At 41.2% G+C, this 17,879-nt stretch overlaps 1 protein-coding gene across 1 annotated transcript; it reads right to left on the bottom strand.

The window, feature by feature from the left end:
- Positions 1-4,893: 4,893 nt before the first annotated feature.
- On the bottom strand, positions 4,894-17,519 carry LOC106090042 (uncharacterized). The gene is made up of 3 exons (XM_013256089.2): positions 17,371-17,519; positions 10,584-10,720; positions 4,894-6,680 (listed from the first exon to the last, which is right to left on the bottom strand). Exons 1-3 carry the CDS (start codon positions 17,517-17,519, stop codon positions 4,894-4,896), a joined length of 2,073 nt encoding a protein of 690 aa, XP_013111543.2.
- Positions 17,520-17,879: the final 360 nt, after the last annotated feature.

The raw sequence follows: 17,879 nt of genomic DNA, 5'->3' as shown, positions 1-17,879 counted from the left end.
TTTATAATTTGATGTAAACCACTTTTCGTCATATTCAGGTGAAAAATGCAAAACTTATGTCCCCCTAACAGCTACATCGAAATATGGTCCGATGTGGACTATATTCGACACGGACATTGAGCGGTGTTATAAGTACAAGCCATTGATCAATTTTGAAGAATAAAACTTTCGTCTTTTTGGCAGCCATATCCAAATATAGAACGATCTGAACCATATACGACATGGATGTCGAAAAGGCTAACATAAGACACTGTGTCAAATTTCACCGAAATCGGATTATAAATGTGCCTTTTATGGGCCCAAAAACTTAAATAGAGAGATCGGTCTATATGGTAGCTATATCCAAATCTGGACCGATCTGTGCCAAATTAAAAAAGGATGTCTAGGGGCCTAACACAACTCACTATCACAATTTTTGGCGACATCAGACAATAAATGCCCCTTTTATGGGCGCAAGACCTTAAATCGTGCGATCGGTCTATATGGCAGCTATATCCAAATCTAAACCGATCTGAGCCAAATTGCAGAAAGTCATCGAAGAGCCAAACACAACTCACTGTCCCAAATTTCGGCGAAATCGTACAATAAATGCGCCCTTTTTGAATTCAAAACCTTAAATCGAGAGATCGGTCTATATGGCAGCTATACCCAAATCTGGACCGATCGGGGTCAAATTGAAGAAGAAAGTCGACTGGCTTAACACAACTCATTGTTCCAAATTTCAGCACAATCGGATAATAAATGTGCCTTCTATGGGCCTAAGACCTTAAATCGAGAGATCGGTCTATATGGCAGCTATACCCAAATTTAAACCGATCTGGGCCGATTTGAAGAAGAAAGTCGACTGGTCTAACACAACTCATTGTACCAAATTTTGAGCACAATCGGATAATAAATGCGCCATTTATGGGCCCAAGACCTTAAATCGAGAGATCGGTCTATATGGCAGCTATATCCAAATTTGAACCGATCTGGCCCAAAATGAAAAACGATGTCGAAGGTCCTAACACAACTTTCTTATTCAAATTTCAGCAAAATCAGACAATAAATGCGCCTTTTAGGGGCCCAAGACCTTAAATCGTAAGATCGATCTATATGGAAGCCATATCCAAATCTGGACCCGATCTAGGTCAAATTGAAGAAACATGTCGAGTGGCCTACCACAACTCACAGTCCCAAATTTCAGTCAAATCGGACAATAAATGTGGGCCTTAGACCCTAAATCAGCTTTTATGGGCCTTAGGCCCTTAATCGGCGGATCGGTCTATATGACAGCTATATCCAAATCTGCACCAATCGGGGTCAAATTAAAGAAGAAAGTCGAAGAGCCAAACACAACTCACTGTCCCAAATTTCAGCAAAATCAGACAATAAATGCGCATTATAGGGCCCAAGACCTTAAATCGTAAGATCGGTCTATATGGAAGCTATATCCAAATCTGGACCCGATCTAGGTCAAATTGAAGAAACATGTCGAGTGGCTTACCACAACTCACAGTCCCAAATTTCAGTCAAATCGGACAATAAATCTGGGCCTTAGACCCTGAATCGGCTTTTATGGGCCTTAGACCCTTAATCGGCGGATCGGTCTATATGACAGCTATATCCAAATCTGCACCAATCGGGGTCAAATTAAAGAAGAAAGTCGAAGAGCCAAACACAACTCACTGTTCCAAATTTCGGCGACATCGGATAATATATACGCCATTTATGGGTCCAAAACCTTAAATCGAGAGATTGGTCTATGTGGCAGCTATACCGAAATCTGGACCGATCTGAGCCAAATTGAAGAAGAATGTTGAAAGGTCTGACACAACTCACTGTCCCAAATTTTGGACACTTCGGACAATAAATGCGCCTTCTATGGGCTTAAGACCGTAAATCGAGAGATCGGTCTATATCCAAATCTAGACCGATCTGAGCCAAATTGCAGAAAGTCGTCGAAGAGCCAAACACAACTCACTGTACCAAATGTCGGCGAAATCGTACAATAAATGCGCCCTTTTTGGATTCAGCGCATTTATTGTCCGCTGTCGCTGAAATTTGGGACAGTGGGTTGTGTAAGGCCCTTCGACTTCCCTCTTTAATTTGGACCAGATCGGTCCAGATTTCGATGTAGGTACCATATAGACCGATTTCTCGATTTAAGGATTTGGGGCCACAAAAGGCGCACTTATTGTCCGATTTCGCCGAAATTTGGGACAGTGAGTTGTGTTGAGCCCTTCAACATCCTTCTTCAATTTGGCGTAGATCGGTCCAGATTTCGATATAGGTGCCATATAGACCGATCTCTCGATTTAAGATTTTGGGCCCATAAAAGGCGCATTTATTGTTCGATTTCGCCGAAATTTGGGATAGTGAATTGCGTTAGGCCCTTTGACATTTTTCTTAAATTTGGACCAGATCGGTCCAGATGTGGATATAGCTGTCATATAGGCCGATCTTTCGGTTTAAAGTTTTGGGCCCATAAAAGGAGAATTTATTGTCCGATATCGCCGAAATTTGGGATAGTGAGTTGTGTTAAGCCCTTCGACATAATTCCTCAATTTGGCACAGATCGGTCTAAATGGGAGCCATATAGACCGATCTCTCGGTTTAAGTTTTGGGCCCATAAAAGTCGCATTTATTGTCCGATTTCGCCGAAATTTGGGACAGTGAGTTGTGTTGAGCCCTTCAATATCCTTCTTCAATTTGGCGTAGATCGGTAGAGATTTCGATGTGGGTGCCATATAGACCGATCTCTCGATTTAAGATTTTGGGCCAATAAAAGGCGCATTTATTGTTCGATTTCGCCGAAATTAGGGACAGTGAGTTGTGTTGAGCCCTACAACATCCTTCTTCAATTTGGCGTAGATCGGTCCAGATTTCGATATAGGTGCCATATAGACCGATCTCGCCCATAAAAGGCGCATTTATTGTTCGATTTCGCCGAAATTTGGGATAGTGAATTGCGTTAGGCCCTTTGACATGTTTCTTAAATTTGGACCAGATGTGGATATAGCTGTCATATAGGCCGATCTCTCGGTTTAAAGTTTTGGGCCCATAAAAGGAGAATTTATTGTCCGAGCACGCCGAAATTTGGGATAGTGAGTTGTGTTAAGCCCTTCGACATCCTTCTTCAGGTTGGCCCAGATCGGTCCAGATTTGGATATAGCTCCCATATAGACCGATCTCTCGGTTAAAGGTCTTGGGCCCAGAAATAGCGCATTTATTGTCCGCTGTCGCTGAAATTTGGGCCAGTGAGTTGTGTTAGGCCCTTCGACTTCCCTCTTTAATTTGGACCAGATCGGTAGAGATTTCGATGTGGGTGCCATATTGACCGATATCTCGATTTAAGGTTTTGGGTCCATAAAAGGCGCATTTATTGTCCGATATCGCCGAAATTTGGGATAGTGAGTTGTGTTAAGCCCTTCGACATCCTTCTTCAGGTTGGCCCAGTTCGGTCCAGATTTGGATATAGCTCCCATATAGACCGATCTCGCGGTTAAAGGTCTTGGGCCCAGAAATAGCGCATTTATTGTCCGCTGTCGCTGAAATTTGGGCCAGTGAGTTGTGTTAGGCCCTTCGACTTCCCTCTTTAATTTGGACCAGATCGGTAGAGATTTCGATGTGGGTGCCATATTGACCGATATCTCGATTTAAGGTTTTGGGTCCATAAAAGGCGCATTTATTGTCCGATTTCGCTGAAATTTGGGATGGAAAGTTGTGTTAAGCTCTTCGACATCCTTCTTCAGGTTGGCCCAGATCGGTATAGATTTGAATATAGCTCGCATATAGACCGATCTCTCGGTTAAAGATCTTGGGCCCTAAAAGGCACATTTATTGTCCGATTTTTCCGAAATTTGGTACAGTGAGTTCTGTTCATGCCCTTCGACATCCTTTTCAATTTGGCCCAGTTTGGCTCAGATTTGTATATAGCTGCCATATAGAACGATCACTCAATTTAAAGCATTGGCCCCATAAAAGGCGCATTTGTTATCCGTTTGAAATTTGACACAGTGACTAATGTTAGGCTGTTCAACATCCGCGACGTATATGGTTCAGATCGGTCTATATTTGGATATGGCTACCACAAAGACCAATATTTTGTTTTACAAAATTGAACAGTGACTTGTATTTATTAGACCACTCAATATACGTGCCGAATTTGGTCCAAATCGGACCATATTTCAGTAAAGCTGCTATGGGGGCATAAATGATGTATTTTTCACCTGATTATGCTGAAAGGTGTTTTACATATATATACCCTAGGTGGTGGTGGTGGGTATCCAAAGTTCAGCCTGGCCGCCTTTTTATATAATAGAAGACCTTCGGCAGATCGGTCTATATGGGGGGGCTACATACGAGATATAGTCCGATACAGCCCATCTTCGAACTTAACCTGCCTATGGACGAAAAAAAGAGTCTGCGCAAAGTTTCAGCTTAGTTTTAAAGACTGTAGTGTGATTTCAACACAAAGACGGATGGACGGACGGACGTGGCTACATTGCCTTAGATTTTTACGACAATCAAGAAGGATATTTGGATGTGTTACAAACGGAATGACAAACTTAATATACCCCCTTTCTTCTATGGTGGGTATAAAAATCTTTTCAGCATAGGTCTTTCTACGATCACACTCTCACACTCTTTGCCCAAAAGACAGAAGAGATTAATAAATAAACGCATCAATTTTTCGCTGTAAACGAAACATGTTTGGCTTAAAAAAATTTCTGAATTTACGAGTAAAAGATCCACTCCTTGCCACTTGCCGAAAACGCTGTAGATTTTACCATCAACGAAGTGACTTTTAGATCAAACAGTGCCCAATTCACGACTAACGTGCAACCCTGGAGGGATATGTTAAACAGTTATTGTTGTGCTACAGATATCCCAAACGTTTTATTTGTTTGCTTAAACCTGTGCATATTTATTGTAGATAATTTCTAGTACAAATACAATTATCGATGCACATAAGCCACAGCTGAACAGAAACAATTGCGAAGAGAAATACTCCAACGTCAAGTGTTCTTCCCTCGACTCATCATCACTTAAGTAACGAATTTCACCACTCAAAATGCCATGCCACTCTGTGCCAATAAAAGTCTTCCACATTATGCCCGAGGCCCAAAGGTTACCCAAATAACGATTGAAAAGCTCGAAATATGGCAAATTATGACGCAACGTGATATATATGGGTGCGCTGTAAATAGCAGCGTGCATGCGATGTATGCGAGGTCTTTTCAGATATCTCTGCTGAAACATGAAAAACGTTAGCTTATCTTCAAAGGCCCCCTGTATGATATTCGTGCTTAGATTTCGTCTTAGCTCATCGATCACTAAACCATCCTCCAGCACCAGCAGAGGAACTATGATTGGCGACTGCCAGTACGAGTGTGTGTACCAATACATATCCTCATAGATTATGGGAAAACGCAAATCGGTGGAGGCCAAGTCCTCGATGGTGTCGATTTGACGCTCATACACATTGCTGACCAACATGCTGGAAAAGGTGCACAGATAGCAGTTGACTAGAACGAAGTGGTACACAATGAGCAGCATGTAGAACAATTGAAAACGTGTAGAGTGCAGAGGAACTGGCATTTGAAATTGATACAGTGACAAGCTGCAGATGTAGATGAAGCATTTGGAGAAGTCCCACATACAGTAGTTGAGAAAAACAAATCCAGCCACAGCCAAAGATTCTGCAATTATCGTAAAGCCGTATAGAGCCCATGTGGTTGTTTGGAGGGGTAACTTGAAATATTGATAACGGGGAATGGGTTTGGCATGTGGCACTGCCATATAAACGTAGCCATTCCACAGCACATCGCTGGTGTCAAACGAACGATTGGGGAATGTGAGAAATGCTGCAGCATCCATATCGCCGGCAATGAGCGCCTCCATCAAATGCTCCTTACTGTCGCTATGGTAGTTGTGAGGATACTCGCGAAATGTAAAATTGAATTGTTTTATAAAAGTCATGAGCACCTCATACATGTATCCCGCATAGATGGTCTGGCGGCCATGTTTATCTCTAAAACGGTAACATCTCGGAGGACTTGCAGTTATGGGGAAAGTCAAAGGATATTGATGGAAATTTCGTATTTCCTCCCTTTCATAGTAGTGGTCAAGCGTTGGCAGTTGCAACACTTTCATGCTGGGCAATCTATTGTAGACATACAAAGCCTTGCGGCTGTAGAACAGTGTTTTGGTGAAGCCATAACTCCAACAGATATGTGAGAATTCATTCAAATTTCCTAGAGTGGCCCTTTCAACAATCCACAAGATATGCACGAAATGCAATTTTCTCAAATGCGATTTGACAATAGTGGCCAAGCGACTGAAGTTCCTTAGAAGATTAGCTTCAAGCTCATTGGAAATGTCCTGGTATTTGTCCTTGCTGGCAGTTTCCCAACTTCCCTCAATCTCATCCACGTACACAATGACCAAGACATTATGGGAAAAATTGGCGTAGAGAAATTTTGTCTTTACATAGGGATCCCTCAAATCCAGTTTTATTTCACTTAATTTTGTTACAACCATGATTGTTTTATGTGGTTGCTTGAGAATAGGCGCGCGGTTATCGATGTCATTGTCCATTACCACCAAATTCCAATCCACATTGAGATTTACGTTTAAATCCTTGATAATTTCAACTGTGTTGCTATTAGCTGCAATTTTACTAAGAGTTGCTCTCTCTGTTGTAACACACAATAGGAATGTAAGTGCCAATATGATATTGAAAAGACTCATCCTTGTGTTGTGATGGCTAAGTTGTTTCCTACCGAATGACCATAATCTATTCTGCTGATGTCCCTTTTATTTCAAATCTGTATGCATTTTCCAACTTTGAGCGTAACAATTGTCACCAATCACTGCCGTATAGAGCTTTGTTCTCCTTTTCATCAGGAAGAGAATAAAAAATTATTAATTGCTATGCTAATTATTGACATTGAAATTCCTTTGATGCACTGAGCCAAGACATGTTATTAGGTGACCAAGTAAAAAGGCTTTAACTTTGGTCGGGTTCAACCTTGGATACCCACCACCTCGTATATGTATGTATTCACAACATTCCAGCGAAACCTGGTAAAAGATGCACGATTGATGATATTATATCCACATATGGTGCCATTTGGACCAAACTCGGATGGACTGACGTCAAGGGGTGTTACAAGATTTTTTAACTATTATCTTTTTGCCAACCCTATTCTAAACAGCTCACGCACGTTTTGTGTTTTGTTTCAATGTCAAACATCTTCAGTTTGGTCTATGATTTAACCATGAATCGTCCTACACACGAATAACGCTTGCAAAATATTTTCTTTTATTGTCAAACTGCGTACTCCGTTAAGAAAATTCATAGTGTGCTTCCCCCATTTTATGGTTAGTTTAATCGTATCGTAACGTAAACGTAAATAAGCAGAATTGTCGAAGTGAAGATCAGCCAGAAGTATTGCAAGAGCTACCAATGCATCCCCAAGAAATCACAGTTTGGTGCGGTTTATGGGTTGGTGGCATCATTGGACCGTACTTCTTCAAAGGTGATGCGAATCGTAACGTAACAGTGATTGCTGAGCAATGACGTGAGACAAGCTAGTAAGTAAGTAGCCGTTGAATGGAGCGCACGTGTTTTTATTTCGCTCCTTAAAGATATAAAAAATCCGTATCTCAGAATAGGTACTACCTATTATGAAAAAAATGTAAAGCCTTTTGGGAGTAGGTTAGAAATAAACAGCTGCGGTGGTGGCGTTAGACCGTAACGTGTAGTCCTCCCCTCCTATAGGTGTGGGTGCCTTGACACCTGAGTCTAATACTTCAAGCGCACAACTATTCGTCAGACTAATTAATAAAGAAAAGACTGATAAACCAGAGGCATGCACAGTTTTTAAGTAGAGGTGGTGTTTCAGACAGCGACGGTGTCAATGAAACCATCATCGCAGCCGAATCGAGAGATGAGGCAGCGGAATGACGGCAGAAGTGAGCAATGGCTTTACTAAACTCACAAGCAGACCGAGAAAGCGATCCGAGACACAACGAAGGAGGCAGGAGTATGTACCGGCAACGCAATCGGAGCAGGGTGCTGGAAGAGATAGAACTGACATTCCAAGCACTTTTACGGATGCTGGAAAAAGAATCACATCTCCCGAAGAGCATAACACTGCTAAAATGCTGAAGAAGAAAAAGAGCTCCCCGCTTTCAAATAATCTGGGAAAAACAAGCTAGCCATCGCGCATTGGAGACTCCAGACAGTGTCCGCAACTGAGTCTTCATGGAGGCCACAGCCATCACTTAAGAGAAAGACGATCGATGATCGATGAGAAAGGCAAGGGGCCGCCCCCTTAAGCCGGAGTGGCAAGGAAACACAACAGAGATGAGCTGCCTCATGCAGTCATCAATATAGCGGCAGTGTATCCGGTAGGATTCCACCAGATCATCGGTCCCAAGTGGAGGATCAGGTTAAAGTGTGGAACCCTGTAGAGGGTCCATCCATACAAATGATGCGAGTATAGAGGGGACATTTTAAAGCTGCGCTTAGCGTCAGCGTCATGTATTGGTACCATGCTTTGATGGTGGGGGGTCTTCACGCTCCCTGGGAGGGCGCAAAGCTCGACCTAGTGAGAAAGGCGAAGGTTTTCATCAAGGGATGGGGCAGTAAATTTGCAACGGCAAGCAACAGCAAGATTTGGTCGTAGAGAAGTGAGAGGCCTTTCATAGGCAGGAGAAGGAGGAAGGAACTCTCCTTGTGGTTACAAATAGCAAATTTTGCCCATGAACATTCCACTAAGGAACAGGGGCAAACTTCTCACATATCAATGAGTGCAGGCCAATTCACATCAAGAGTCCGAACGGCATGCCGCAGTGCGACACCTCTTTGGAGAGAAGTTTTACATGGCATAGTACCTCACAAATGTTGCCCGCATTAGGAGGGGAAAATCATTGCTGAAATTTATTCCTAATGGTCTCGCAAGGATTTGAACCCAGGCATTCAGCGTCATAGGCGGACATGCTAACCTCTGCGCTACGGTGGCCTCCTTGTGGTTGGCATTGATTAAGGCCCCGTGACGAGTTTGGCTATGACTTAAGGCATGCCGCACTACGGCAGCAAGGCAGTCTTATTCAATATTGGAAAGACTAGAATAGGCAAATATCCTCATATTGAGACATCAGGCGGTGTAGTGGCAGGACACTCAATACCACCTAACGAACAGGGGGCCGACGAGGAGACAATCACCGTCTCACTCAATATTGGTAAGACTAGGATAAGCAAGATCCTAATACTAAAACATAAGGTAGTACAGGGGCGAGAGACGCAACACAGCTTAACGAACAGGGCCCCGACGACAGACCCATCACCGACTTCAAGATTCTGAACACTAGCATAGGTAAAGATCCTTATATTGAAACATTAGGCAGCGCAGCGCCAGGAGTCTCAATGCAGCCTAAAGAACAGCGAGCCGATGATGGTATCATCACCTACTCCCAAGAAGTCCATTTACTTAAGAGTAGGAAGACTAAGATAGGCAAAGATCCTAGTATTGGAACATCAGGCAGTGCAGGGGCGGGTGACTCAATACAGCCTAACGAACAGGGACCCGACGGTGGAACCATTACCAACTTTCTCAAGATTCGGAAGACTAGGATAGGCAAAGATCCTAATATTGGAACATAAGGCTTTGCAGGGACGGGAGAATTAATGCAGCCCAAAGAACAGGGAGCAGACGATGAGACCATCACCCACTCCAAAAAGCCCATTTACTGGAGGACCAATGATTGAGGTAATCCAGATAAACCTCTTCCTCAACGAGACAGCTACTCACGCTCCGATGGAGAAAATCAGCAAGGGCAAATTTCATATTGCCTTAATTCAGGAGTCATGGACAATTTTCTGGACTGAACCATATCAACTACCAATTATTCTATGCTAACACTGGTATTCGGCCAGGTCCTCGGCCTCGGCGTTATTTGTTATAAAAATAGCAAATAACGCAGGTTAATGTTAGTACTACCCCCCCATTTCGTGGGGCCAAGGCCTGGCAGAACTCTTGAATACTAACGACATTATAACACTTCATATGTGTAACACCGCTACCTTTTTTATTAGGGATTAGGGAGGAGATTTTAGATGTGACAATCAATGAGGTTCAGTATTGGAGGGTCTCCATGAGACACTAATTTCCTGACCATCGCTACATTAGGTTTAGAAAAGCATGGCCAGCGCCGAATCAGATAAGCTTTCGGAATAAGTTGAAAATCAACAGGCCAAAATTCGGAAGACTGATCAGAAGAAAATTTCGGCAAGGTAATTTAAATTGTCCAAGCATGGAAGACATTGACGATAATGTCAACTAGATAACGACAACACTGGTGGGCTCTTTTGAAGATACTTTCGGGAAACGAAATCAGTCCAAGAAAAACCTTAAGATTCGCAATATTCGGAAAAAGGTCCGCAGAGTTTTTAACAGAGCACGCCGTAAAAAAGCGGAAGTAAATTGGGTATCACAATATAGTGAGAAGTCAGGTGGCACTGGCTCTTACTTGAATACTGAGTGCCAATGGTACTTGAGATGACGGGCGAGTTATTGGCGCCTTTAACTTACCAATGTCCAACATCGGCGTCTGTTCCCAGTTTAGGGGCGGCTGGAGGCGAGCATCATATTGTGGAGCAAGCGGCTCGAAACATCGAACCATCCAGCCATCGAGCCAATAACCCGCACCTCTTGAAATTGCAATTACGCTGAGAAACAAAAGAACAGAAACAAGTAAAAAGGCATTAAGTTCGGCCGGACTGAACTTTGGATAATTACCACCTCGGGTGTTTAGCATGTAAACCCCCTTTCGTCACAATCCAGTGAAAATTGAATAACTCATGCACCCAAACAAAATATTGGTCTCTTTGGCAGATATATCCAATTATAAACTGATCTGAACCATATTAAGGTCTGATATCGTGAGACTTAGAAATACTCACTGTTTCGAATTCCAGCGAAATCAGATATTAAATAAAGCTTTTATGGGCTTCAGTTCACTTATCGGCTGATCGGTCTATATGGCAGCTATATTTAAATATAGTCCGATTAAAACCACATTTAGGTCGAATGTTGGGAGGTCTTAACCTACTCACTGTTTCAAATTTCAGCGAAATCGGGTAATAAATAAAGCTTTTATGGGCTTCAGTTCACTTATCGGCTGATCGGTCTATATGGCAGCTATATCTAAATATAGTCCGATCTGTAACATATTTGGGTCGAATATTGGGACGTCTTAACCTACACACTGTTTCAAATTTCAGCGAAATCGGGTAATAAATAAATCTTTTATTGGCATCAGACATCTAATCGGCTGATCGGTCTATATGGCAGCTATATCTAAATATAGTCCGATCTGTAACATATTTGGGTCCGACGTTGGGAGGCTTAGAACTGCGCACTATTCCAAATTTCAGTGAATTCGGATAAAAAATAAAGCTATTATGGCCTTCAGACCCTTTATCGGGAGATCGGTCTATATGGCAGCTATATCTTAATATAGTCCGATCTGAACCACATTTACGTCAGATGTCGGGAGGCTTAAAAAAACCCACTGTTTTAAATTTCAGCGAATTCGGATATAAAATAAAGCTCTTATGGCCTTCAGACCTTTTATCGGCAGATCGGTCTATATGGCAGCTATATGTAAATATAGTCCGATCTGTAACATATTTGGGTCGGACGTTGGGAGGCTCAGAACTGCGCACTATTCCAAAATTCACCGAAATCGGATAAAAAATAAAGCTCTTATGGCCTTCAGACCCTTTATCTGGAGATCGGTCTATATGGCAGCTATATCCTAATATAGTCAGATCTGAACCACATTTACGTCAGATGTCGGGAGGCTTAAAAAAACCCACTGTTTTAAATTTCAGCGAATTCGGATATAAAATAAAGCTTTTATGGCCTTCAGACCCTTTATCGGGAGATCGGTCTATATGGCAGCTATATCTTAATATAGTCCAATCCGAACCATTTTTATGTCAGATGTTGGTAGGTCTAAAACTACTCACCGTTTCAAATTTCAGCGAAATCGGGTAATAAATAAAGCTTTTGTGGCCTTCAGATCTATTATCGGGAGATCGGTCTATATGGCAGCTATATCTAAATATAGTCCAATCCGAACCATTTTTAGATCAGATGTTGGCAGGTCTAAAACTACTCACCGTTTCAAATTTCAGCGAAATCGGGTAATAAATAAAGCTTTTATAGCCTTCAGACCCTTTATCGGGAGATCGGTCTATATGGCAGCTATATCTAAATATCGAACCAGCTAATCCATATTTAGGTCAGATGTCGGGAGGCTTAACGTAACCCACAGTTTTAAATTTCAGCCAAATTGGGTAATAAATAAAGCTTTTATGGTCTTTAGACCCTTTAACGGGAGATCGGTCTATATGGCAGCTATTTATATCTAAATATGGAACGATCTGAACAATATTTGGGTCAGTTGTCGGGAAGCCTTAAACTACTCACGATCTAGCCATGTCCATTCGTCTGTTTGTCTGTCGAAAGCACACTAACTTTCGAAAGAGTAAAGCTAGCCGCTTGAAATTTTGCACAAATACTTCTCATCAGTGTAGGTCGGTTGGGATTGTAAATTGACCATATCGGTCCATGTTTTGATATAGCTGCCATATAAACCGATCTTGGATCTTGATTTCCTGAGCCATTAGAGGGCGCAATTTCTATTCGATTTGGCTGACATTTTTCCAGAAATGTTTTGTTATTATTTCCCACAACTGTGCCAAGTATGGTTCAAATCGGTTTATAATCTGACATAGCTGTCATATAAACCGATCGGGGTTCTTGACTTCTGAGCCTCTAGAGGATGCAATTCCCATCCGATTTGGCTGAAATTGTGCATACCGTCTTTCGTTATGGTTTCCAACACCTGCGCTAAGTATGGTTTAAATTGGTCCATAATCTGTTATAGCTGCCATATACACCGATCTTGAATCTTGACTTCTTGAGTCACTAGAGGGCGCAAATTTTATTCGATTTAGCTGAAATTTTGCATGAAATGTTTTGTTATGATTTCCAACAAATGTTACCTGCTACTTCTCATTTTCGTATGACATATGAGTGATGGAAAATTTACGATAGTATCGATACTATCGATATTTATTATAAAAATTATCGAAAATATCGTATGTAGCGATAATCGATAGTTTGCCAGCTCTAGAACGAATGGATGTCAGAAGTTCCAGCAAAGAAGTCTTTTGAAGGCAAACACGGTGGTATACACAAACCGGGAGGACCGACAGCTCGATGGCTAGATCAAGTGCTGGAAGACATCTCGAAACTTGGTGTCATAAATTAGGCGCTCAGTTCGGCTAATGGGACAAACCTTCTGTCATGGATAATTTAAGTAAAGTAAAAGCGATTAAAATAATGGTATACTTACAATTTATTTCGGAATGTCCCATATGTGGGGCCTGAAAGAAGAGATATTACGTCATTTAGATCGACTGTCACCGATAAGCTGAATAGTTTTTAATATTTAGTGGCCGTTAATTATAGGTAATAACTTTAATAGGGCATAGACATTTTTAAATCAAACAAATATGGCAAAACTGATTTGTGGCAACACAACATTGAAAGCTTAATGGGTCGTTAAATATGATGGCATAGAATAAGAGGACATCAATTATTTTAAAAGCTTTAATAAATTGTTTCTAAAGTTACATTGTATGTTGGTGTTTTGTAACCTACGACCATAGCGGGGAGTATAATTAACTTAAAAACTTAAATTGTTCATGGATAAAATCTGTTTTGGGGATAATGTGTGATTTAATTTTCAAAGCTAAGGCGCGAAGTTATTATTCTGCCAAATATTATTGTAGAAATTAGAGGAAATCACAACCTACTGTATGAGGATGTTATAGTTTGGGGAGATTTTAATGAGAATGTTTTTCAAGTGAGTCAATTACCTTGCGCACTACAATCACTGGGTTTCACACTCATAACACCACCCCAACACACTACTCCCGCTATTGTAATTCGCTTATAGATCCGGTAATTTGTGAGCAACAATGAGAAAGTTGTGTTGTATGACCAGTTATCGATGCCGATGGACAATCACGATATATGTTTCTTAACATTTGATTATCAGACAATACCAAAATCGAAATCGTTTACCTATCGTTACTTTAAGCATATTAACTACTCATCACTGATCCGTGAAGTTATGTCACTCCAATGCGATAGCATTTTCTACATCTGGAATATTGATGAACAAATTCAATATTTAATGGGCGATATCAGCTGTTGAGATATGAGAAGTATCTACCACTGAAGAGAAGACAGATACCCAGTATTCAGAGTCCACGGCTTGATAGGGATTTGAAATTGTTGATGAACAAAAGGAACATAAAGGAACCGCTAAAAAAGACCAAAATTCCTTCACTGTATGATGAATGTAAAAAAAAAAACAAGTAAAAGAGTGCTAAGTTCGGCCGGGCCGAATCTTATTTACCCACCACCTAGGATCGCATTTGTCGAGTTCTTTTCCCGGCATCACTTCTTAGGCAAAATAAGGATAAAAGAAAAGATTTACTCTGCTATTAGGGCTATACCAAGATATGGTTCGGTTCGGACCACAATTAAATTATATATTGGAGACCTGTGTAAAATGTCAGCCAATTCGAATAAGAATTACGCCCTTTGGGGGCTCAAGAAGTAAAATAGAGAGATCGATTTATATGGGAGATGTATCGGGTTATAGACCGATTCAGACCATAATAATGAGAGAATCCTTCGTACAAAATTTCAGGCAAATCGGATAATAATTGCGACCTCTAGAGGCTCAAGAAGTCAAGATCCCAGATCGATTTATATGGCAGCTATATCAGGTTATGAACCGATTTGAACCCTATTTGGCACAGTTATTGAAAGTCATAGCAAAATACGTCATGCAAGATTTCAGCCAAATCAGATAAGAATTGCGACCTCTAGAGGCTCAAAAAGTCAAGTCCCTAGATTGGTTTATATGACAGCTATATCAGGTTATGGACGGATTTGCACCATATTTGGTACAGTTGTTGGATATCATAACAGACTACAATATTTTGTGCAAAATTTCATTCCAATCGGATAAGAATTGCGCACTCTAGAGGCTCAAGAAATCAAGACCCAAGATCGGTTTATACGGCAGCTATATCAGGTTATGAACCGATTTGAACCCTATTTGGCACAGTTATTGAAGGTCATAGCAAAATACGTCATGCAAAATTTCATTCCAATCGAATAAGAATTGCGCCCTCTAGAGGCTCCAGAAGTCAAGACCCAAGATCGGTTTATATGGCAGCTATATCAGGTTATGGAACGATTTGAACCATACTTGGCGCAGTTGCTGGTATCATGGCATCTTGAGCCTCTAGAGGGTGCAATTCTTATCCGATTTGGCTGAAATTTCGCATGAGGTGTTTTGTTACGACTTCCCATAACTGTGTTAAGTATGTCGCAAACAGTACATAACCTGCCATATAAACCGATCTGGGATCATGACTTCTTGAGCCTTTAGCGGGCGCAATTCTCATACGAGTTGGCAGAAATTTTGAACAACGGCTTCTCTCTTCACCTTCAACATGACACGTATGTTATATGGTCTGAATCGATCAATAGCTTGATACAGCTCTCATATAAACCGATCTACCGATTTTGCTGTAGATAAGAATTTCGTCTTGTAGGAACTCACCCTACAAGGCGAAATTCTTATCCGAATGAACTGAAATATTCACAATAACTTCTGCAATGTTCAGCAGTTATTTATGGTCCGAATCGGACTACAACTTGATATAGCTTCAATAGCATAACAGTTATTATTCAATATTCTTTGTTTGCCTAAAAAGAGATACCGCGCAAAGAACTCGACAAATGTGATCCATGGTGGAGGGTATATAAGATTCGTCCCGGCCGAACTTAGCACGCACTTACTTGCTAAGTTCGATAGCAACACAACCACTAACCACTATGGGACGCGTATCGTCTTTGGTTAGAAGACTTTGCAACCATATTAGGTGTAATGGCTTCAAGGACCGTGCGTTGATGTGTTGTATTTGAATCGTATTAATAGCGAAAACGCATCTATGATACAATTACCACATTAACCACGCTCGACAACCCTGCTTATTAGCTGTACTTTTCCCAATGCATGTATTTTTGTGTAATGACAGACATTCTTTCTGTGACAAATTACACTTCGTTCGTATTACACATGATTTTGGGCATCTGTTGGAAGTTGTATTGATGGCTTCGAACGGTAGGACAACGGCAATGGCTCTCGCTGTTGTTTCGTGTGCCCAGGTTCGAATCCGGGCATCTCTGATCATTGAGCTCGTCACGAAAGAGAAATAAACAAAAAATTAACATCGCCCAATATGGCTCGTCTTCGGTCCTGGTGCTACCTATGGACAAAACTTCAATCATACCTTGTTTGAGCTTGTTGAAATACTGATAGATACTGGTATGCACACACAGTTTATTAAGTTCTTCAGCGCCAACACAATGTAGAAAAAATATAGTTCTAAATTAGCCAATCATTAAAAATGTTCCCCAATAAAAAAAAACGGTTTGCTATCGAAAACCAATCTTAGTAGAACTAACAAAGACAATACTGTATCCATACATAATTTGACTGTGCATCGAAGGTGATTGCTGGGTTGAATCGAAAAGGATTTCTTCTTGAATCCTTTGTTATGGACTTCCATGCTTGTGTGTGAGATTTCTTAGCAATTCCTTCCCCGCAATTAGCATTTGCCTGGTTGGTCGCATGATTTTTACATACTTCATGCAGCAAACGCGCCATATTTTGGAGTGGTTTTACTAACATAACAAGGGTCCTTCAACCAGGGAAAATGTACACAAGTACACACTCTTGAGAAGCATTTTACTAAAGTGCTTCAAACATACTTTCATTGTTTCGAGTGGATTGTAGGAAAGTGGTTTCAGCACAAAATGCTACAATGCAAAAAAGAAAAGAAAAATCTCAGCACAATCTTAGCCATCAAGTTTTAGCGACATTGAGAGTTTCGTCTTCTTCTTCTTCTTCCTGCTAGCAGGAAGTTCTTCCGGTACATGTTTCAACATTGATGGCAAGCTTAGGAGTAATATAACACATGCAAATCTCGCGAATTCATCTAAAAACCAAATGATGGATGGCTTTTAGATTTTATGTGACAAAGTCTCAATCTCAGGCACGCACTGAGTGCACACCTATTCCCTAGACCCACAATTTTCAGAACATTATTTTATTTTTCGTTTTTTTCTATGTGTTTTTGTTGCTTTTCCATCATTAGAATTTTTCTCAACTTCAAATGTGATGACATGACTCTGACTTATTATTATTATTACCAACCAACCTGCTGTGGTGTTTGGAGCTGGAACATAGAGCATCGTTGACATTGTTTGTTCACTGTAGTGAAGTTGCAATGGTGTTTCTGGTCCCAAGTTCATTGCAAATGGTGTAATATCATAGCTAAATGAGAGCTTCAGCACAACACTCATTTGTGCAACTCCCCAAGTACGTGGCTATCTACCTGCTATACGCTCAAGTCAAGGGCCATGCCAAAGGTATATGGATGGCTGGGGGAGGAAATTATGGTGGCTGAGTAACCCAGCAAAAAAAATATGATGTGACTTTAATGGATGGTATGGTTAGGTTGGGTAAGAGTGGCAATCCTTTGCACTATGACTTAGACACCAACACACCAAGGCCTCTGTCGATATTGTGCACTGATATATGGCAGATATACGTCAAAACATGAACCCATATGAACCCATTTACAATCCCAACGTGGCGCAGAAGTTAGTATGTTCGCCTAAGACGCTGAACGTCGTTCGGGTTCAATATCTGGCGAGAACATC

The sequence above is a fragment of the Stomoxys calcitrans genome, chromosome 1, assembly GCF_963082655.1.
Source record: "Stomoxys calcitrans chromosome 1, idStoCalc2.1, whole genome shotgun sequence".
NCBI lineage: Eukaryota > Metazoa > Arthropoda > Insecta > Diptera > Muscidae > Stomoxys > Stomoxys calcitrans.
This window is presented reverse-complemented; position numbering and strand designations above follow the sequence as displayed.